The sequence below is a fragment of the Heterocephalus glaber genome, unplaced genomic scaffold (assembly GCF_053883595.1).
Source record: "Heterocephalus glaber isolate CG9 unplaced genomic scaffold, H.glaber_assembly_v1.0 deba00000594, whole genome shotgun sequence".
Lineage (NCBI taxonomy): Eukaryota > Metazoa > Chordata > Mammalia > Rodentia > Bathyergidae > Heterocephalus > Heterocephalus glaber.
In genome coordinates this window covers 17380372-17403874 of record NW_028258151.1, presented here as the reverse complement: position 1 = coordinate 17403874, position 23503 = coordinate 17380372, and the positions used below count along the sequence as shown (strand labels likewise).

Here is a 23503-nt window from a genome sequence, read left to right as displayed (position 1 = left end):
CAAAAATGAAACAGGGCTGCCCTAGGCTCCCACACTCACTCCGCCAGTCTGAGCACACCGTCGTATTTATAACAGGCTGCTCCCTGGTGCTCCTCATCTGTGTGCTGTTTGCCCAGTGCCTGCTTTTTACCCAAGATCTCTCTGTAAATGAAATAAAGTGTAATTTACTAAAAAAAAAAAAAAAAAAAGAAAAAGACAGCAGACATAACTACTGCCTTACAGAAATAACAGATGATACAACAATGCTATGAACAACTATATATTAATAAATTGGATAACTTAGATAAAATGAACAAATTCCAAGAAACAAAACTACTTAAAATAATTCGAGAAGGAATTTTTTAAAACCTAAATAAGCATATGCAGGAAATATAGAGATTCAGCAATTAAAAATAACAAAAATCTACTTACAGGGCCGGGGATTTAGCTCAGTGGTTTTGCCGCCTGCTGCGCAAGCACAAGGACCCGAGTTCGATCCCCGGTACCAAAAAAACCCAAAAAACAAAAAATCTACTCACAAAGCAAGTATCAGGCCCAGATGGCTTTATTGGTGAATTCTCCAAGATGTCTACAGAATTAATACCAATTTGTCACATACACTTCCAAAAGATAAAAGAGAAAGGCTACTTTCTACCTATTATCCTGCTTTCAAAATCAGACATCACAAGGAAACTACAGGCCAGTATCTCTTATGAACAAGGACACAAAAATCCTCAACCAAATCCAATGGCATATAAAAAGAATTCTGTACCTTGACCTAGTGGGATTTATTCAAGGCATGTGGGATTGATTAAACATCTGAAAATCAATTAGTGCAATAAGCCATATTAATAGAATGAAGGACAAAAAAATATGATTGTCTCAATAGATGCAAAAAAGCCTTTAACAAAATCCACCATGCTTTCAGGACAGGAAATATTGAACTAGGAATAGAAGGGAATACCACTACCTAATAACATCTTTTTAAAAACCATAGTTATAGTATGTAATGGTGAAATACTACTTTTCCCCTAAGACTCAGGAACAAGACTGGGATATCCACTATCAACATTTCAGCATTGTACTAGAGGTTCTAACCAGAACAGTTATGCAAGAAAATGGACTAAAAGGCATTTAGATTAGATAGGAAGAAGTAAAACTATCTCTGTTTTGCAGATGACATGATTACGTATATAAAAACCCCTGAGGATGCTGGGCATGATGGCACATGCCTGTTATTCCCAGCACTAAAGAGCCAGAGTCAGGACAGTCACAAGTTCAAGGCCAGCCGAGGCTACATAGTGAGTGAGACCTTACCTCAAAAACAAAACTGCCGGGGATTTAGCTCAGTGGCACCACGCCTGCCTGGCAAGCTCAAAGTCCTGACTCCGATCACTGGTACCAAACAAAACACAACTCTGAGGGGTCCACTAAAAAAAGATTCGAATTAATAAAAAGTTCAGCAGGCTTGGAGAATACAATATCAGTATACAAAAATCTGTCATTTTTATACACTTGGAATGAACAATCCAAAAATGAAATTAGGAAAATCTCATTTACAGTGGCATGCAAAAAAAAAAAAATATATATATATATATATATATATATATAAATAAGTTTCGCAAAAGTGTGAACTCTGAAAATTACAAACCATTGTTGAAAAATTGAGTAAGACCTAAATAAATGGGAAAACATTGAATGTTCATTGACTAGAAGATTTAATATTAAGATGGCTGCACTCTTTTACTAATCTATAGATTCAGCAAACCTTTATTAAAATGAAAATGGCTCCAAATGCCAAGATGATCCTAAAATACTTAGGAAAATTCAGGTGACTCAAAATAGTGAAAACATCTTGAAAAAGAACAGAGTTGGAGGGGCCGGGGATTTAGCTCAGTGGTTCTGCCGCCTGCCTCTCAAGCGAAAGGTCCCAAGTTTGATCCCTGGTACAAAAAAAAAAAAGAAAAACAAACAGTTGGAAAACTCACACTTGCCAGTTTAAAAACTGACTATAGGGTTGGGATTTAGCTCAGTGGCACCACACCTGACTCACAAGCACAAGGTCCTGAGTTTGATCTCTGGTACCAAAAAAAAAAAAGTTCTGAGGCCAGGGATTTAGCTCAGTAGCGCCATGCCTGCCTCAAAAGCACAAGATCCTGAATTCGATCCCCAGTACTGGAAAAAAAAAACAAACCAGCTATAAAGTCGCAGTACTTAAGACAGTGATGATCTGGCATAGACATGTAAATCTATAAAATAGAATTAAGAATCCAAAAATAAATCTTCACATTTTGACCAAATTATTTTGTTTTGCAAAAATGCCAAGAGAATTCAGTGGGAAACAATAGTCTTTTTTAGCAAATGGTGCTGGGAAAATTAGATATGCATGTGCAAAGAAGTAAGTTGAACTCCTATCTCATATAAAAACTAACTCAAATTGAATCAGCCCAGTGTAAAAGCAAAACCTATAAAAATCCTAAGAAAAGCATAATTTTTCCTGGCTTTGGATTCAGTAATGGTTTTTTAGAAGTGACATTGAAACCTAAGTAATAACAACAACAACAAAATTTGATCAAAATTGGAAAATTTGTGCAGGAGGTACTGTCAGGAACATGGAAAACAACCACAGAATGAGAGGGAATATTTTCAAATCATCTATCTGATAAGGGACTAGTATCCAGAATACATACAAAGAATTCTTTAAAGCCAACAGTGAAAGACAAAATCCACTTTTAAAATGGGTAAATAATCTGTATAGGTAGAGTTCTCCAAGGAAAACAACCAGTAAGCATAGGAAAAGATTTTAATATAGTCACCAGGAAATGTAAATCAAAACTACAAGGTACAAATTTATAAGCAATAGGATATCTCAAATCAAAAAGATAATTAACTGGTGTTGATAAGGATGTGGAGAATTTGGAACACTGTTGGTGGGAATGTCACCCCTACTTTTGAAAACAATCTGGCAGCTCCTTAGTTAAACATACAGTTAACATTTAACCCAGCATTTCCAGTTCTAGATTTTTTTTTGGTACCGGGTATTGAACTCGGGTCCTTGCACTTGCACAGCAGGTGACGAAACCACTGAGCTAAATCCCCAGCCCTTCCAGTTCTAGATAGGATTGAAAACATAATGTGCACACAACTTTTTGGATGTTTGCATCAGTATTATTTGTAATAACCAGATCCACCAACTGGCATGTAGGTAAAGAAAATATGGTGTATATCCATGCAGTGGAATGTTATTTGATCATAATAAGGAATGAAATACTAATGCATGGTATAAGGTGAATGAACTTCAAAATGATGCTAAGTGAAAGAAGCTTGTCACAAAATGTTACATTCTGATTCCATCTATATGAAATTTTCAGAATAAACAAATTCATAGGGTCAGAAAGTAAATTAGTGGTTGCCGGAGTCTGTGCAGGAAGGAGGAGTGGGTGGGAATGTTAATGGATATAGGATTTCTTTTTGAGGTGATGGTTGCACAACTCTTATGAATATGTTAAGAACCATTGAATTACACACTTTAAATGGGTGAATTGTTTAGTAGGTGAATTATATTTCAGTGAAGCTTTTGAGAAAATGTAACAATTTCAGAGCCGGGGTGGTGGTACATAACGATAATGCCACATTCAGGAAGTTAAAGCAGGAGGGTTACGAGTTTGAGGCTAACTGGGCTACATAGCAAGTTCAGAGCCAGCCTGAACTACTACCTATCTGTCTCAAAAAAATTTTTTTATAGCTTTTCACATGCCTATATGCAGATAATTTCATTGTAAAATCATATGTCTGCACTTGGCAGGGACCGGCCTGCCTGTGTTTATTTTGTTTTGTGAAAGAATAGATGAAAAGAAGATTAAACCTCTCACTGTGTCTCTCATTCTTCCATGTCTTAATTTTGAGAGTTACGCAGGTGTCCTGTAAATCATATATGCTAATTCCATGAAAAGACTGTCAGTGATGTATGCATCAAAATCAGCTGTAATGAAACTTAAATCTGTATAAATGTGGCTTTCTTTATATTGCTTTTCACAGTTAAATCCAATTATTTCAGTTATATATTTCAATTTCTATTTTTATCTATTAATTAAAAATTGTTTCAAATAGAGAAATAGGACTATCACTCTACACTTCTTTTCCTACTTCTGCTATCTAGCTCTGTGATTGTAAGCAAGTTTTTGAACCTCAACCTAAGTTGCTACAAAGTGGAGATAATCACTCAGCTGCCCAAAAGCAAGAAGCTGAACTCCTTGAGGCTCCTTTTGGTTTTGAGATTAATACTTTTGCCCCTTACTGCAGAAACTTCAGAAATTATCTTGGATTGTTTCCTTCTTACCCCAGCTCTATGTGTAATGGCCCTGTGTGCCATCTCATTAAAATAATGAACATCCTGCCATCCCGTTTCTTTGCTTGTTCCTTGGAGGGGAGAGTAAATCACTTGACCCAGAGAGTCTTCCAACTACCCAGACCCCATTCTTTGGAAACCTGATATCATCTGCTACCCAAAATACTCTCAGTAATTGGTTTAGTTTACTGCATCTGGTTTTCTTTTTTAAGCAAGGATATATAATTTTCTGAATTACTAAAACTGATAGAAATAAGTAATCTTAGTTCTTATTAGCTTGAATGGACAGTGATTTAAAGGATTTTAAAGGTAAATTTAAGTATTTTACAGTTTGAGTTACTTTTCTTTCTTCTTGCTTTTCACAGGTAGTGGTAATTCAGGATTTGAAGGACAGAGTCGTTATGTGCCATCTTCTGGAATGTCCGCCAAGGAACTCTGTGAAAATGATGACCTAGCAACCAGTTTGGTTCTTGATCCCTATTTAGGCTTTCAGACACACAAAATGAATACTAGGTAATTTTAAGTTTTTATCCTGAATGGAACAGATTTAACAAAACGGATGATTTGCTGAGTATAGCAGTACACATCTGTAATCTCAGCACTGTGGGAGGCTGAGGCAGGAGGATTAGAAGTTTGAGCCTAGCCTGTGAAGTTTAGTAATTTAGAAAGACCCTGCCTCAAAAAGTAAAATGTAGCTCGGTGTGAAGACCCCAGGTTCAGTTTGCAAGTACTGCAGAAAAAAGACAAAGGAAAATATATAATTAATTTTATTTTGTTTAAAAATTTAAATGACATAAAGGAAGGTTCTTTGCTACAGATGTATTTTCTCTGTGAGCCAAGAGAAGCAAACAAACCCTCTCAGAGTCTTCATCAGTTTTAAATCTGTTTTACCTCAGAATATTTCTGTTAAAATGTTAAGCTGAGGGCCGGGGGTTTAGCTTAGCAGTTCCGCCGCCTGCCTCGCAAGCCCAAGGACCCGAGTCCAATCCCTGGTACCAAAAAAAAAAAATGTTAAGCTGGGGGAATAGCTTCATGTTTTGTTTTCAGTATTGATAATTATTTTAGTTAAAAGTAAAATTTTGCAGGCATCCTGTAAAACCTTGAAAATGCATTATTTTTTCTAATTTAAAAAAGGTCATCTTTTGCATGATTTTATTATTGACTTAAAAATAATTGCCACTGAATATAGGGAATTTTGGCTTCATGTATAATCTTTGCTATGCAACTAATTATAAATTAAAGGAATATTTTAAAGACATTTATAATCAGTATGCAGGTAAGAAAACATGTTTACTCAGTATCATTTGCTATATATATAAAATGATAATGCCCACTTAATCTCTCATCCTTTAACATTTAAATATTACCTCTCAGAAAAAGATCCCTACATTGTTTCTGCCACCATACGGGAAGTCATAGGTTTGCAACTTTTATCTTTTTTGCTTCTGTGGCAAAAGGTTTCGAGTCAGGTAGGGAGCGTGCCAACAGAGATTTAGAATGGAGAGCCAGTCTTGGCTAGGGTTAGGGTTCCGTCTTAGCCCATCACACACACTGGCAGTTTGTAGCCCAGTGCTTGTGACAACTCAGAAGGAGACTTCTAGGTGGATGGACGCTGACAGTTGGGGAGGTGAGAATTGTTGACTCCAGGTGACTGGAAGAAAAGTCTTTTGTCCCTTTTTCACCCTATTAATTTTTTCCTTGCTCAAATTAAAACCAGGTACACTATGCTTCACCTATCAATTCTAAGTCCAGAAAGGAGTAGTTCAGGTATTTTCATATAATTTCCTGTCATCATATATCTTTACTCAGTAAAATGAAGTGAAACATTGGAGTAGAGGTGAGAGATTATCTAAATAGTTTCCTGCTAGATTACTGGCAATTCTCTGGAAAATCAGTAAGATTGATGCCCTGGGCCGGGGATTTAGCTCAGTGGTTTCACCGCCTGCTGCGCAAGCGCAAGGACCTGAGTTCGATCACCGGTACCAAAAAAAAAGATTCATGCCCTGATGTCAAACTAAGATCTAGTTTACATTATTATTAAATTGCATTTCTTGTTTTTTTCCCCATTCAATGTAAGAGAGGAGTGGTCATTCTCTACCTCTTAAACCTAGAAGATCTTGATAGAATTTTAGCTTCCCATGAGTTAGAAATGTGAATATGTGAATCATATTTTGACACAAAAGTCTAGTAGCCTGTTGGTTACCACTGCAAAGACCCATCATATTGGCCTGGAGTCTTTGAGAAAGTTCTGTTGACTATGCCCCATAGACTGAGATAAAGAAACATATAAAAACATTTTAGAGGTCAGGGATTTAGCTCACTGGTTCCGGTGCCTCCCTCACAAGTGCAAGGTCTCGAGTTTGATCCCTGGTACCAAAAAAAATTTTTTTAGAAAATTATCCCATTAAAATTACAACACAAATTTTAGTGGTCTATGAAAGAACTTCTTGCTTCCTAAAACCCCTGTACTTTATTTCAGAGGATGAATGGTTGCCTGTTAATGGCTTCTGTAAGAAAAAAATCCTTCAGTTTTCTGTAAATGTCCTCTAGACCACTGTAGGTCACCCTTAGTTTACAAATGAGTCCCTCAGAATCTAATTAAAATGTGGATTGAATCAGTAGCTTGTGCACAGGTCCCGGGATTCAGCATTTCTAACAAGCTCCCATGCTGTATTTGAAATAATTAGTTCCTAACCAGTCTGGCCTGTGAGTTTCATTGTGATGTAATAAATGAGTTAAAAAGTTCTTATGTATAGTTTCTAAAGACTCAGTTCAAACAAGATAGTCATAAAATGTAAAGTTCAGAGGGGGTGGGGTATAGCTCAGTGATAGAGTGCTTACCTAGCATATGCAAGACCCTAGGGTTCAATGTCCACTGCATGAAATAATACATGAATAAAATGTAAAGTAAAGGATTACCACTCAAATATTAAAACTCAAGACCTTACTCTATCTGAGGACTCCTTAAGTTAAACTGAGTCCCGTTGTATAGGAATAGAAGCATCTAAAAGCAAAAATGGTTAAACAAGGTAAACCTACAGAAGACATTCATGTTTTTGAGTGCAACATTTAATTATACAGTTCCTTAAATAGCCTGTGATGGTGTAGCCAGCCCTGTTGTTCCCCAGATGGGGCAGGTTGGCTCTGCATCACCAGCGTGGTAGTACAGGTACCGTCTCTGCCTCCTTTCACTGGAGCTTTCAGTTCACAGGTGTTTTAGCAGAGTCCTGTCAGCTGGTGTTTAAGAACACAGACTTTTCTGTCTTCTTTTTGTGGTGCTGGAAGTCAAACCCAAGGCTCACACATGGCTGGCAAGTGCTCTACTCTAAATCCTCAGCCCCACAGAAATTTTATTAATAAATTTGTTTGCCTTGGTGAAAGGTACACATTTTCATTTCTTCTTAGTGGACTCACTTCAAAATAAAACTAGCTCTTCATCTTTTAAATTTAGCAACAATTTACTGGAATGTTGACTAAAACCATTTCAAAGGTATTATTTTATAGAAAATAAGGAAAATCAATATTGGAGTATAAAATACTTCTGCAATTATTAGTTTATAGACTTCTCAATCTTTAGGGTGCAAAAGAAGTGACTGGAAGATGTAAAAGATCTTGAATTTTAATTCTGCATGCTGTTAATTGTTAAATGGTTCTCTTTGTTCATGTTTATGCACCTGTAATTTGTCATTTTTTATTAGTTTCTCTTTTATATCCTTTTGCTTTCTTTCAGTGGACCTCCAGGAATAGTGTTTTAAAGCAGTAGATGTTTAATGATTTGACTGAGTGCTTATGTTCGAATTTTAATATATCCCTATATTTACCAACAAGTAAGAGTTATAGGATGCGTACTTAGTATAAACAAAATACTAAATTTAATAGGAAAAATTTGGAGTTAGTTGACTTTTGTCAGGTGTGCAATTCTTTTTAACGAGAAAATTCTTGATAATACCTCCGATTTAAAAAGGAGTGGGAAGCTGGATGTGGTGGCACATGCCTGTAATCCCTCCTGAGGCAGGAGAATCACCATGAGTTCAAGGCCACCCTGGACTACATAGTGAGTTTAAGGCCAGCGTGAACTAACTACATAGTGAGACCTTTTCTCAAAAAACATGAATGAAAACAAAAACATGAACAAAGAAATGAATGGAGTTTGGGGGCAAGATGTTGTAAAGACAGAATGGATGTTTTCATCCTTGTTTAGGCAATGAGACCCTGAGATTTGATGATACCTAAGTGCAGGAGAAACTCAGGCAGGCAGTAGGCTGAGGAGATAATGTTATAAAGCAACAGTCATCTCAGTACTTTTTCTAACTTTTCTAATCCAAATGTCAGCCTGTATAGTCCTTACTTACCTTCCACCATTGTAACTAATTTTTATTTTAGTTTTATATTTGTGGGATATGAATTTATAAATCACTTTAAAATTAGGTACTCTACTAGAATATGTAAAGAAAATTTTCAAACCTTCTGATTTAATATATGGGAAAAGAATACTAACCTGGCATTGTTATCCTTCTGAACCTACCTGTGGCTTCATGAAGTTCTTAAATATCAGTATTTTAGAGAGTTTTGTTACAATGAATATTGTAAGTCTGTTTAGAAATTAAAAATACAAATTGTACAAGTAGTTTTTTTATTGTTATTTGTTTTTGCATTTATATAGCGCCTTTCCTTCGAGGAGCTCAAGGCATTTTTCAAAATCTGACAGTTTTCCTCACAACAACCCTGTAAGGTAGGTAGAATGCGTTACAAACAGTAATAAGATACCAACTAACCTGTTCCAGCCTGTGTAATGTTCTTTAATGTTAATTTGAGGTGTCAGCAGAAACATGAATTTTAACAAACCCTTTAAAATAGTTTGGTCTTATTTATATTTAAAACAAAGACAAAATTTGTACTTCATAACAGGATAATTTTAAAAGAAACAAATCTTTCATCAAAAGATCAGAAGTCATTGTATGGATTAGTTAAGCACTGACTGCAAGACTCAGCCAGTTATGGTTTTGGTTGTTGTTTATTTTCAGGTCAAGAAGAAATGGAGAGCTCTGGTTCTATGATTTCTCAGAGAATCTACAAATTCATTTTGCAGTGAAACTTCATTCAGAGCGGGAAATGTGTTTACTGTGTTTCCATTCTTACTTTATATCTTAAATATTTGAGCATTGTCTTTTTCTTTCTCTCTCCTTCCCTTTCTTCCTTTTTTCTATTGCTTTTCCTTTTCCCCTGCCCCCTGTAGTCAACTCTTGATCATACATACTAATGGAAGGGCACAATAGTCAGGTAATACAAATCATCAACTTTTCTTCATTGCCACAGTAGTCTCTTGGGTGTGGAGACAGAAAAACCAAATAGCAAGAAAACCTGGGAAGTCATTCTCTGGAGAGAAAGGGGAGAAGGTGTGTGGGAATATGAATTCGGATGTTTTTTCCTGCTCCTTTTAGTGAAAGCTGATTGTAAATTACTTAGTTTTTATTTCTCATACCAGCCATTGATCAGAGGCATGGGAAGAGAAAAATGTTTGACTTATTTAAAGTAGCAGATCTTGTGTTAATGGAGGGCAGGGTAGGGCATATTGTTTTAGAAATGCCAAAAGCCTTTTCTTTTGCCACCCAGCATTGCACCCCAATACTAAATTTAAAAATCTAGAACCTTAGATCTCAAGCCCACATACTCAGGTCAGGGTGGTGGCACATGCCTTAATCCTAGCCACTCAAGAGGGTGAGGGGAAGGATCATAAGTTCAAGGGCAGGCTGGGCAACTTAGCAAGACCCTGTCTCAAAATTTAAGAAAAAGATGTACTAAACATGCTATGCATCAGGCTGGCCATTAGTGAAGAGACAAATACAACCAACTTTGTGAAATTGTACTGCAAGTCCTTTGGGCAGACTCTGTTTTGAATCAATCTGTAAATTGTTCAGTTGGCACACCGATGGCTGATTGATTTTTGAGACATGATTTTTTATTTTGGTGCTGGGGATCAAACTCGAGTCCTTGAGTTTGCGCAGCAGGCGGCGAAACCACTAAACTAAATCCCCAGCCTGAGACATGCTTTAATTTTGTATTAACATGTTAATGTATAGTTCCAGAAAAGAGAACTTTTTATTAAATGGCTACTTGTTGGGGCCAGACCTACAAAAAAATTTTTTTTTACAGTAAAAGGGCTGGGAGATAGCTTGGTGCAAGATCCTGGGTTCAATCCCCAGTTTTAAAAAAAATTCATCACTTTCACTCTCAGTGTATAAGCCAGAGCTGTTTCTCACTGGGCTCAATGCTGGTCCTCAGTGGCAAACAAGTCAAAATTTTTTCTAAGCATGAAGTAACACAGAGGTCTCTCTTAGGGCAGGGAGTAGAGCAGACAGCAAAAGCCTGAGTAAAAAGTCCCACCTCTTAAATCATCATAAATTGTATCATGTCTTAAATTATCATAAATTATCACTAAGTCCTTGGCCAACTAATTATCCTTGTTGGGCCTTATTTTCCTTATTTGTAGACTGAAAGGATTGTTCCAGATAATCTGTAAATTTTTAAGTATCATAAAGTAGCTTTATGGCATTTGTATGGAAGATTTAGAATGATGATGTTGAGAGCAGAGAGCATTTTTCTATTTAATAATGGAAAATTATTTTCTTCTAAGATACTCAGTGGCTTTTGCTCTGGCCCTGGTAACTGTAACAGTCTTACATTATTAAAATAATTTTTTTTGTTGTTACCGGGGATTGAACTCGGGTCCTTGGACTTGTGCAACAGGCGGCAAAACCGAGCTAAATCCCCAGCCTCCAAAATAATTTTTATTTCTCACAATATTTGTTGTAAATAGGATTTGATGTCTACTGTTAACTCAGTGATTTTTATATATGTTTATAGGAAAATTGAAAACAAGGGTCTATACCCATAACCATGTTCTTCCTTCTTTCCTCACTATCATTTCATAACTATAGCAACCAGCTGTGATAATAGGTGTTAGCATTTTGGGGACAAAAGAAATTACATTGTAAGTGAAATAGAGTGAGTAGCAGACTAAGTCTAAGCAGTAAAACTAAACCTGGTAGTAGACTTACTAGTAAGTAGCAGGGGATAGTTTCATGAATTTAGTTTGTGTTTGAAGCAGAACAAGTCAGGAAAGTAGAAACAGAAGCTCAGGTAAGGCAGAATACTACTAGTTATTATTTATTATTTTGTTGTTTTAGCATTTAAGTTATTTGGCATCATGAACAAAGAGTAAACTAAGGATACCTGAGAAGTGTTTTTAGATAGGAAGAAATGTGTTTCAAAAAGCATAGAATACACATAAAGCCTATTAAAAATATCCAACATCCATTCCAGATCAGTAGCTTATTTTTCTGAAATGCTCTTAAGACCTTTTAGGTGATTTTAGCCTTGACTCGCTTTATTGAGAAATATAACTTCAGATTTGGGCATTTTGTTTATTTGTTTTGTTTTATTTTGTTTTTATCCTGTGCTGGGACTTAAACCCAGAGCCTGCACACATGCTACACAAGTCCTCTACCATTGCACTATGTCCCCAGTGCCATATTATTTTTCAGTAGATCATCACCATTGGTCAGTTCCACATCAAACATCTAAAGATAGCTTGGCTCCTCTGTCTTTTGTAGTCCTGCCACATAACATTGTGGATAATTTATTGCATCTACTCCAAGTGATCTATGATTTTCTGATTACTGTGCAAGACAGCTTATCTGTGTTCTACCATTTCATATTTTGTATCACTTGAAGTCCTATGTCTTAGCTAACAACTGCTTTCTTTTGGCTTATCCCTTCTTCATATGTAAATAACCATGTAGTGTAAGGTTGAGGACTACTTGGTTAAAAATGGAAAATAAATGCACTGTGCATTTCCTTGTGTACCTTTAGGATGAGTTTGAACTCTTAGATAGTTCTCTTCATAGTTGTGAGAATCCGGGGTTACTGAAACTAGTGTCTATAACTAGTTAAGTTTCTAGTGGTATCAGTATATGTTAATACATCTAAAATTTTATAGAAATCCTATCCAATAAACAGTATTATACCTGCTCTGTAACTTCATTTCTTCCCTCTTCCTGGTTTTAGTACTTTCCTTTACTGTTGCTAACCGTCTATCCCTGGTCAACTGTTTGAATGAAGACTTATTAAGATCCTTTGCTTAGACTTCCTCTCACTCTGCCTTCCCTTTAATTCTTTCCTGCATGTAATATGCTTTTTTAGAAAGCTAAATTCACTACCTTCATCACTCATTTCAAGGTCAACTTCAAAACTCTTTCCAAACAATTCTTATACCTTAGGAATAGTTCCCACACTTTTTTAAAGTTTTTACCATATTAATACATATTTGCAGGTTGATGCCTTGCCCAAATACTTGATACATATGTATCTCTTATTCCCAGTTAAATTTTCCATTCAAGAGCAGTGTTCATGTCTTCTTACTGTGGTATTTCTCAACATAGTATTTGTTCTGCTGCTGTATATAAAACACCTAATAAAAAAATCCTCTGAAATATTATAGCTTAAAATCCTACTGAAATGTTTGTGAATACATTTGTGATTCAGAAAGAACTCTGTTGAGTGCTTCCTTTGCTGGAGCTTGTGCTAGACCTCATCCCAGTTGTAAGATTTTCAGGCTCATGAAGTATGCATTTTTAAATGTTAAAGTGCGTAGTTGCAGTATTTTTTTTTCCTGAGCTGGTAATATTTTTTCTTTATTTTACTTGAACAGCAATCTGTAATTCCTTTTTCTGTTGCATGCTTTGTTTTTTAAAATAAAACCCATATTTCAGAAAATTAGCTGGACATGGTGGCACACACCTGTAATCCCAGCACTTGGAAGGCTGAGGCAGGAGGATTGCTGTCCTGGGCTGCATAATGAGTTCAAGTGTAGCTTGAATGACAAAGCAAGACCCTATCTTAAACAGAAAATTAGACAAATTGGTATGTGAAGAAATTTTGAAATTGAGGTCTGAATATTGCCAATGGCATATGCCCACAATTCCAGCACTCTGGGAGGCTGAAGCAGGAGGATCACAAGTTTGAGCCCAGCATGGGCAACTTAGCAAGACCCTGTCTCAAAAATTTAAAAAAAGAAGAAGAAAAAAAAAGGTGCCAAGTATGGTGGCACACATCTGTAATCCCAGCTTGAGAGGCTAAGGCAGAAGGATTGCCATAAGTTCAAGGCCAGCCTGCGCTATGTAGCAAGTTCAAGGCCAGGCTGAACTATATAGCCAGACCTTGTCTCAAAAAAGAGGGTAGAAGAGCTAGGATGAAACTTAGCATGAAGGCCCTGGGTTCAATCCCCAGTACTGAGGGGAAAAAAATCTTCAATCACAGTACACATTTTGAGAGCACAGCTTTATATCAAAGGGCTCATGAATTTAAATCTCATTTGGACCATGATTATATCATGCGTTGACACATGCCTTAGTAGTATAATATTCTCAAGTCATGACTGATTTTATATCAGAAGGCTTTTTAAATGTTACTGTGACAGTTTTTAATGTTACAGCAATTTCACTGGCAGAGTTAACTTTTTGCATCCTCTTCCTGTGAATGCATGTGTTAAGCACCTGTTCAATGTGGGTGATTATAACAAGATGTATGTGAAAACTGGTTGGGGGTTTTCTGTGTACATAGTTGCTTTTGTTTATAGCATGATTTTGTTTGCTTCACTATACTTCCACAATGCATTCCTTGCACTCTTCCAGATTGATTCTGCATGTTTTTAAAAATTCTTGTCGTTCTAACTTTCAATTAGACATGCTTTATTCTAGATCTTTTAATTTTGTGCCCTCCCAAATAGATGACTAGTTCAAGCCTGAAGCAGACAGCTTTTGTTTGAATCATCTAGTCACCTCACAGTTAAATGAGATAACAGTGAAATAAAAATACTAAACTATAGTTTGAAGAAAAAAATTATTTTTCCAGGGGCCGGGGATTTAGCTCAGTGGTGCCAGCACCTACCTCGCAAAGGCAAGGTCCTGAGTTTGATCCCTGGTACCAAAAAAAAAAAAATGTTTTTCCCAGGTCATTCACATTGTAATTGAATAGTAATTGACAAGATTATTGATTGTTTTCTTTTGTTAGATCTTTGTTGAGGTAACTATGGCTGTTTTTAGTATATAATCTCTTTTTCAAGATCTTTACAGTAAATCAGTGCCCAAGAATTATGGTAGATAACTAAACTTTGAGTTTTGATTTCTTTCAGATTTCGGCCTATTAAAGGGAGGCAAGAAGAACTAAAGGAAGTAATTGAACGTTTTAAAAAAGATGAACACTTGGAGAAAGCCTTTAAATGTTTGACTTCAGGTGAATGGGCACGGCACTATTTTCTCAACAAGAACAAAATGCAGGAGAAATTATTCAAGGAACATGTAAGTTTATAAAGATTAATACTGTTCCAGTTTGCATAAGATTATACAATAAACTAAAGCCTGGATATTAGTGAACACGTAAATTTTAGTCCATTTTTCATAAACTAGTGAACATGAAGATTTTGGAACATAAGAGATTGTTTGGATGACTAAGAGAAAACTGTCAGCTGGACGTGGTGGTGCATGCTTGAAATTCCAGCACTCTGGAAGCTGAGGCAGGAGGACTGGTACAACTTCAAGGCCAGCCTGGGCTACATAGTGAGTTCAGACCAGCCTGAACTGCATAGTGAGACCCTGTCTCAAAAAAAATTAAAGCAAAAGATTTTTAGAGAAATAGATAAGCCTTTAGGTACTCAAATATGACAGTAACAACAAAGTTTGTCATTTAATGATCTTATATTTCTTATGGTATTGCTGGTGGTGTGCTTTTACAATGCTGAGACATTCTAGCAGGATAAACAATTTACAGTCATTATTTTTTTCTACTGTTTTAGGTATTTATTTACTTGCGAATGTTTGCAACTGACAGTGGATTTGAAATATTGCCTTGTAATAGATACTCATCAGAACAAAATGGAGCCAAAATAGTTGCAACAAAAGAGTGGTAATTATTATACTAGTCTAAACCCATAAAGTAATTTTATTTAAAGATTGGTTAAGTTAGTCTTGAAAGGCTAAGAAATTTGTGGTAAAGATTAAAGCCAGCATTTACCCTGAAGGACCCAGCATGGTGTCATTGCTGTGGCACATTGGCTGAAGTTTGAACGAACCAGGTCCCATCTGTGGACCAAAGTGCTTTTCATTTTACTAATACTGAGCCTACTTGGTGCTTAGGCTGCTGGAAGGTTGGAGATGCCAGAATTGATGACCTGGCTTCCAGAGTCAGTATTTTACTGTCCTAGAGAGGTTAGGGGTAAAGTCATAAGGGCTTTAGGTCATTTATGGGTAGAAACACCCTAATATGTAACCTGCTTCAAAAATATACCTGTGCCAGTCTGCATAAAAGTAGTAGAGTTGAGGGCCCGGGATTTAGCTCAGTGGTTCCACCACCTGCCTCGCAAGTGGAAGGACCCGGGTTCGATCCCCCGTTACCAAAAAACAAAACAAAACAACAAAAAAGTAGTAGAGTTGAGCCTACTAAAAGTTAAAAGCCATAGATGAAAGACAGCATATGTGACTGTGTCTTTCCTATAATGCCTGTTCCTTACCTCCTTCCAGAAGAAACTTGCAGCCTCTCTCATAATTCTTCAACTTAACTTTGCTTTGTTTTCCTTGGCTTTGATTTTTTTTGTTGTTTTAATACTGAGGATTGATCAAACCCAGGGCCTCATGCATGGTAAGCAACCACTGTACCACTAAGCTACATCTCCAGCCTTTTAAAATTTATTTTAAGGAAGGATCTCACTGAGTTGCCCAGGCTGGCCTTAAACTTGTATATTTCCTTCCTCAGTCTCCCGAGTGGCTGGAATTATAGGCATGCACCACCACACCAGGCTGAGTATGTGAGTTTAAGGTCTAGTGTTCTAGAGCTGCACTATGCAATATAGTAGCCACCTGCTACACTGAGTCCTTGAAATGTGGCCAATATGAAATAAATGCTGTCCTATATACACACAAGATTTCAAATTGCATTGTTTCTCATTAATAGTTCTCATATTGATTACCTGTTGAAATAGTAGTATTTTGGATATATTGGATTAAAAGATACTACTTAAAAATAATTTCATCAGAGCATGGTGGCACATGCCTATAATCTCAGCACTGGAGAGGCTAAGGCAAGAGGATCACTAAGAGTTTGTGGCCAGCCTGAACTACATAGTGAAAATGAATAAACAAACAAAAAATATTTTTACTTTCTCAAAGTAGTTACTAGAAAACTTAAGATTTCAATTTGAGCCAGGTACAGCGGCACACATTTGTTATCCCAGAAGCTCAGGAGGCTGAGACAGGAGGATTGAAAGTTTGAGCCCAGCCTGAGACTCTTAATTCAAAATAAAATTGGCCGGGAGGGGCCTGGGAATATAGTTCAGTGATAGAGCACTTGTACAGCATGGGTTCGATTTTCAGTACCAGAAAAAAAAAAAGAGATTGCAAGTTGGTCTTGCATCACACTCCCGGTAAATGGTTACTTTAGCTGGTGACACCACAGTTCTGGGTCCTCATGATCCTTAAATGCTCCTAGTCCCTGTCTGCTTCAGTTAGTGGTCAGTAAGTTTAATGTAGTGCAGGAGCTATTTGAGCACTTCCCACCTGTGAAAAACTAGGCTAGTTGCCACAGGTGATTCAGAGACACAGGTTCCTAGTTTCTGTCCTGGAGGAGCTTTCATTCTCTTATAGAGGTAAAGTAAATAACAGGTAGTGATGGTACCAGGCTATGGGGCTCCAAGAAGGAAAGGGAGACACCCAGGTGGGATCCAAGTGTACACAGGTAGGGCTTCTCAATTTCTGTCATTGAGCAGGCTTATTTTATTATTAAAAAGAAGCCTTATTTTATAATTTCCAGTAATTTTAACACATCACATATTTTAAATAGGAAACGAAATGACAAAATAGAATTACTGGTGGGTTGTATTGCTGAGCTTTCGGAAATTGAGGAGAACATGCTACTTAGACATGGAGAAAACGACTTCAGTGTCATGTATTCCACAAGGAAAAACTGTGCACAACTCTGGCTCGGTCCTGCTGCATTTATAAATCATGGTAAGCTACATTTCTAAGGTGACTGCGCTGGTGTTGAGCAGTTCTACCAACAGTTAGTATAGCCTTATCAGAGTAGTAAAATGTTTTTCTTTAAAGATTTTGAAATAGGAATTTTTCCCCCCACAAATTTATTACAATATTCCTAGTTGAACTTAAGATCTTAAGTTCCATCAGAAGTTGTGAGGTTGTCTGAAACACTTTTTCAGAGTTTTGTAACTGCTCATGTTTCAAATTATCAACAATTAATTGTCTTTCTTTTTTGGACATTTTTCAGATTGCAGACCCAACTGCAAGGTAAGCATTAAAAAAAATTCCCAACTATTTTGTTTCTCCCTCAGCTGTCAGACTCTTAATGAGTTACTTTACTTTCAGTTTGTGTCAACTGGTCGAGATACAGCATGTGTGAAGGCTCTAAGAGATATTGAACCTGGAGAAGAAATTTCTTGTTATTACGGAGATGGATTTTTTGGCGAAAATAATGAGTTCTGCGAGTGTTATACTTGTGAAAGGTAAGACACTAAGATTTTTTTCAGCTTAAACATTTTTTTAACACCTGATGGTTATGGATATTAACTCACATTATCTCTCTGTCATTTACATGCAGAGATAGTTTTTTATGTTCTGTAGCACAGCTCCCAGTGCAATGTATATAAACAAAATCAAATGGTATACAACTATTTTAGAGACACTGGCACTTTCCCATTATAAAATCTTAATATTACCAACAGTTGTGAGTGGATCAGAATAAAAAAGTGCTAGGAGAGTATGGATAATAAATAGTTCATGTACATACATATGTGTGCATACACACAAATGCCACAGTAGGGCTGCCCCTGAAATGGCAAGTAAAGTTCCTCTCTGATAGTCATGTAAAAACCCTGAAATTTTTTTGCATATCATTAAGCTGTTTCTTCTGAAATTTGTATTTCAGTGTACATACTCGGGACAGTTTCTAAGTCCCTTGTTGGCACTCAGCAAGGAACCTCTTTGTTACACATCTAGATTCTGGGTGGGTCCTGGGCTAGAGATGTGGCTGGCAAAGTATCAGTTCTCACCACTCATTGGAGTGACTTCTATGAACACAAGTTCCTTGGAGGAAGTCACACAAGCTAGTGCAAACCAGGGCTACAGGAAGGCTGCTCTGACAATGGCAAGGTGGTGCAGATGTCACTGGCCACACGGAGAACAAGCCTGTCTTAGTTGAGCCCATTTTGCTATGTTGTACTGTGCTGGGCCCTTGACCCAGGTGGCTTCACTTCACTTCCTCATTCTTTTTGTGTTGTGTGTGCATGTGGGGTGTGTGTTTTGCTGAGGATTTAACCCAGATACTCCACACCTCACACATGCTAGGAAAATACTCTACTGCTCAGGTATATCCCAAGCCTTTTTAATTTTGAGACAGGATTTCACTAAATTGTCCAGGCTAACCTCAAACTTGTGATCTTCTTGTCTCAGCCTTTCAAGTAGCTAGAATTGCAGGCGTGCCCCACCATGCCCAGCCTTCCTCTTGCTTTTATAGAGCACATTTAAATGAGCACATTTATCATTTAAAGCTTCTATTTCTGCTTTAAAAAGCTAGCTTAGGAGAGAGATAGGCAGATTCCCCAGGTACCATTTGCCTTCTTTCTAGGTAGTTAGGGATCTACAGTAGTAGATAGTAGTAGCTGTAGTGAGAGAGGGCAAGGCCAGGCCATAGTGTTACCCTTGCTGGTTCTTTGCCAGTCTTTGCCATCCAGGGATGGCAGAATATGCTCTCCTGGTGCTGCTGTTTTGCCAAGGTAGGGGAGGGGTATAAAGTTTATCTTTTTCTATATAAAAAATGATTCAGGTTTTGGTTAGATCTCTAGACCAGTCCACAAAAAGGCCCTTTAATCCATTAAGTCGTAATTATACTTCAGTAAAGCTTTAGAATCATTTTATAGAGAAAACAGTGAAAAAGTTAAGTGCCGATAATCTGGAGTCAGACTACCAATGTAAGAATCCCACAGCTCTGTATTTCATTAGCTAGATGATAGTTGGCAAGTTACATAGCTACTTGTGCCTTTATTTCCTCATTTGTAAAATGGGTAACATTTCATAGGTTTGTTGTGGAGATTAAATTTATTTCACATAAAGCACATCAAGCAGCACATAGCTAACACACAAATGTTAGCTATAAAATTATTTTGTGGTTTCTGGTTATGTTCTCCTTAGAATAAGCTTCCTAACGGCAGAGACTTTGACCTTTTTCATCTATTTCTAAATCCCCAGCATATAGAACTGTAGCTGGCACACAAAAGATGTTTAATATATATTTGGTGAGTGAATGAACATAGTAAATAAATACAATGAATAAGTTTTTTGAAACTGTCCTGAAAAACTAACATATTCAGGATTTTAAACCAACATAGAAATAGCATATTAAGGTCCTGTGTAAAAGGAATGGCATACCACAAAACAATAGATGTGGCTGTCAGACTATTGGAGCAGTTTGGTTGAAAAATTGGCTGCATATTTTCAAATTTTTTTGTCTTTATACATAATAGTAGCTGAGAAGATAAGACTAGTAAAAAGAGCTCATTCAGTTATTCATCAGATATTAACCGAAAAGTTACTTTGTATAGACCCACTAGTGCAGGATAAACAAGACCATCACAGGCCAGGGATTTAGCTCCGTGGTTCTGCCACCAGCCTCGCAAGCACAAGGTTCCAAGTTTGATCCCCGGTACCAAAAAAAAAAAAAGACCATCACAATGCCAGCTGTCAGAAAGGGACAAGGACACATAGAGTGGTTTTTTGTTGTTGCTGTTTTTGTTTTGTTTTGAGACAAGGTCTTGCTGTGTCGTTCAGACTGACTTTAAACTCATTATGTAGCCCAGGCTGACCTCTAACTCATGGGAATCCTCCTGTGTGAGCCTTTTGAGTGCTAGGATTACAGGCCTGCGCCACCATCTCCAGCCACATACACAGTGTTTTGAGAGCTGAAAGGTGAAAAGAGCTCTGAGGAAAGAGAGTGAATAGTGTGAATGAGATCCCAAGGCCTGTGGGTATAGTGTCCAGGCAACACTGGAAACCTGTTTCTGGGTGATAACTATACCAGTATATGTTCCTAAGTAAGTATTGCACATTTCACTCTTAATTTGAAGAATGAAATCTAATGACGGTCCGCAAAAATAAGATGTAAATAAAAATATGATTTTAGCAGTAGAACTTTAAATCATAAAAATATTACTTCTCTAATACATAAATTATTTGGGACTTAAGGATTTTATTTTTCGAATGGTCAGGTTAGTTGGTCATGGTAGGATATACATGCACTTACTCTGGAAGGCAGAGGCAAGAGAATTACATGTTTGAGCCCAGCGTAGGCAACTTAGTGAGACCCTGTCTCAAAATGAGAATAAAATGGGCTGAGGAGTACCTTAGTGTGAAGGCCCTGGTTCAGTCCCCAGTACTATTTTAAGAATTATAAAACTACATCTTTTTTTGGGGGGGGGGTTGGTACTGGGGATCAAACTCGGGACCTTGCACTTGTGAGGCAAACGCCGGAACCACTGAGCTAAATCCCCGGCCCGAAACTACATCTTTTGATAGCCAAGAAAAAAATTTTAAAGACTGTTAGGAGAGACTTTTCCTTTATAGATATTAAAACTTAAAACTTGATGATTTTGGTGCAGAAGTAGACAAAGATGAGCAAACATGAATAGAATCCTGAAATAGAGGCAAGAGTATATGAGACCTTAATACATATTATTAGGAAACAATTTCTTTAATGAATGAGTTGTTATAACTCATTATGCTCCTGGGGGAAAAAAATTGGACACTCATATAACATCATATACAAAATAAAGTCCTTTTAGATTAAACATCTAAAATATATAGAACTACTAGAAAAAAATTTAGGAGAACATATGTCTAATCATGGCATAATGAAGATCTCAAGGGTATAAGACAAGAAGTGGTGAATCTGAAAATATTTGAGAGGTCAAAGGTAAATGAAAATAAAAGAAAGAAAATAAAAGTACACATATGGCGGAGAATTTATAATCTAGTAACAAGAAGCTCCTGTAAACTCAGAGTGAAGAGACAAAGATAGAAAAAAGGTAAAGGAGGAAGAGATGTGTCACAGAAAAAACATCCGTTAACAAAGAAATTAAGACAAAATTAAGTACAATACTTATTTTCACTCATTCGGAAAATATAAGCACAGTATGTTGCTGGTGAGATTGTGAAAAAACAGGCACCCCCTACCTTTCTAGTAGAGCCATGAATTACTATAACCCTTAGGGAAAGTAACCTGGCAGTATTTATTAAAAATAAGCATATACTTTTCTTTGCCAGTTCCACATGGAAGAGGAAATTTTTCCTATAGAAATAAAGCACCAGTAAATAAGGATTTGGATTTCAGAGCAGCTTAACAGAAGTGTTTGTGCAAAAAAATTTTTAACACAGGTTTCAGTAATCACCAATGAAGAGTGATTGAATAAATAATGCCATGTTTGTTCTGTGGAAATACGCACCTTTCAAAACATGTATTCAGTGCAGATTTGTCCATGATGTAATAAGAAAACTACTTGCTGCGTAAATGTTTAATATTGTTACATTTTGGTTTTCTTTGCTTGAAAAGAAACGGTGATGCAAATAGTTGTGTAGACCATGGAAAAGGAGTGGAAGAAGGCATTGTTAGCAGGTGCTTGGCACTGGGTGCTTATGGCTCTGACAGTGGGGACAATTGGGAAATACTGTTAACTTTTCCTTTGTGGATAATGTATCTCCTAGGATTTTCTCTCATATTACAGCAAACATGAGCAAATATTAACTGTCATAAATTTAAAAAGAGCAGAGTGTAGAAGCACATGCCTGTAATCCCCAGCACTCGGACTGAGGCAAGAAGATCACAAGTTTGAGGTGAACCTGGGCTACCTAGTAAGTTGAAGGCTGATCTGGGCTACATAGCAAAACCTTTTCTCAAAAAAGGAAAGAAAGAAAAAGAATGAAATGGAAGAGTTTTACTTTAAAGATTCTAATTTCTGAAAATTCCAACACAACTACTGTACTCCTCTTGAAACCAAATCTTTACTAACTGGTGCTCTTATTTCTGTAGGGTAGATTTCTCCTCCACATGGGACTGCCAGGGAAAAGGGTATGCTTATTTTTAATAAATACTGCCAGATTGCTTTCTGTTAGGGTTATACCAGTTCATGGCCTTACTAGCATTTGTGTTTAAGGGCACTTTAAATATGGTCTGTCTTTGCAGAAATATTACAGTTTGTTTAAAAAAGATTAAAAAACACGAGGATTTCAAGATAATTTCTTTCTTAATCACTGTGGAATGAGATAGCCTTTGGGATTTACACAATTGTGTTCAAATGTATGTTAGAGTAGAGTGGACTCTATCTAATTGCTGGCCCTGGTGAAAATTAAGGGTTCTTTATTACACTGTTGAAAAAAGAACTAAAACAGTCTCTCAAATATTTTTTATGTTTTACAATAACTCTATAATCAAAATAGAATTTTAAATTTAGGAAAGTGGAAAAGACAGTGTTAATCTTTATGTAGCAAAAGTAATTAGATTTAAATCTGTACTGCTTAGCTTTTAAAAATAAGGGGGTAGTTTGGGCCAGGGATTTAGCTCAGTGGTGCTGTGCCTGCCTTGCAAGAGCAAGGTCCTAAGTTCGATCCCCGGTACCAAAAAAAATAAATAAGGGGGTAGGTAAAGAAAGAATATTTATGTTGTCTTTGGCGTAATGTAAAACACAGTAATTCCTTGAGAAAGAAAAGTTACTTCTCCATCATCCAAAATTCTGAAAGAAATAAATCATGTCGCACTTGCAGAAGGTGATAGTGCTTTCACAATGGAGGTCATCTACAATTTTGCCACATGTTTGGAAGCTGTATTATATGACTTTCTGTTAAAAAGCTAAGGCCAAGGCCAGGGATTTACCTCAGTGGTTCCGCCACCTGCCTCGCAAGCACAAGGACCTGAGTTCGATCCCCAGTACCAAAAAAAAAAAGCTCATTAAAGCAAAGATTATCAAAGTTAGATTCATCAGAGAAATTTAAGAAAATTTACTTTAGAATGTATATAGTTAAGGCAAGGTATAAGTCATTCTTACCTGGTATAAAAGCAAATCTTTAA

The 23503-nt window shown here is 36.8% G+C and overlaps 1 protein-coding gene across 9 annotated transcripts in view; it reads left to right on the top strand.

Moving 5' to 3' along the window:
• The window catches only part of Kmt5b (lysine methyltransferase 5B), a 61090-nt gene that overhangs the window by 25194 nt on the left and 12393 nt on the right, over positions 1-23503 (top strand). For 5 of the 9 annotated variants that reach the window (XM_021264483.2, XM_004852192.4, XM_013074821.3 and 2 more), the window contains 8 exons: positions 4693-4840; positions 8991-9059; positions 14520-14685; positions 15180-15289; positions 17219-17385; positions 17660-17679; positions 17758-17894; positions 22469-22507. In XM_021264483.2, coding sequence (XP_021120142.1) covers positions 4693-4840; positions 8991-9059; positions 14520-14685; positions 15180-15289; positions 17219-17385; positions 17660-17679; positions 17758-17894; positions 22469-22507 — 856 coding nt within the window. The remainder of the gene's footprint in view (positions 1-4692; positions 4841-8990; positions 9060-14519; positions 14686-15179; positions 15290-17218; positions 17386-17659; positions 17680-17757; positions 17895-22468; positions 22508-23503) is intronic. The other 4 variants (XM_013074822.3, XM_087205401.1, XM_087205402.1 and 1 more) reach the window with 1 other exon arrangement.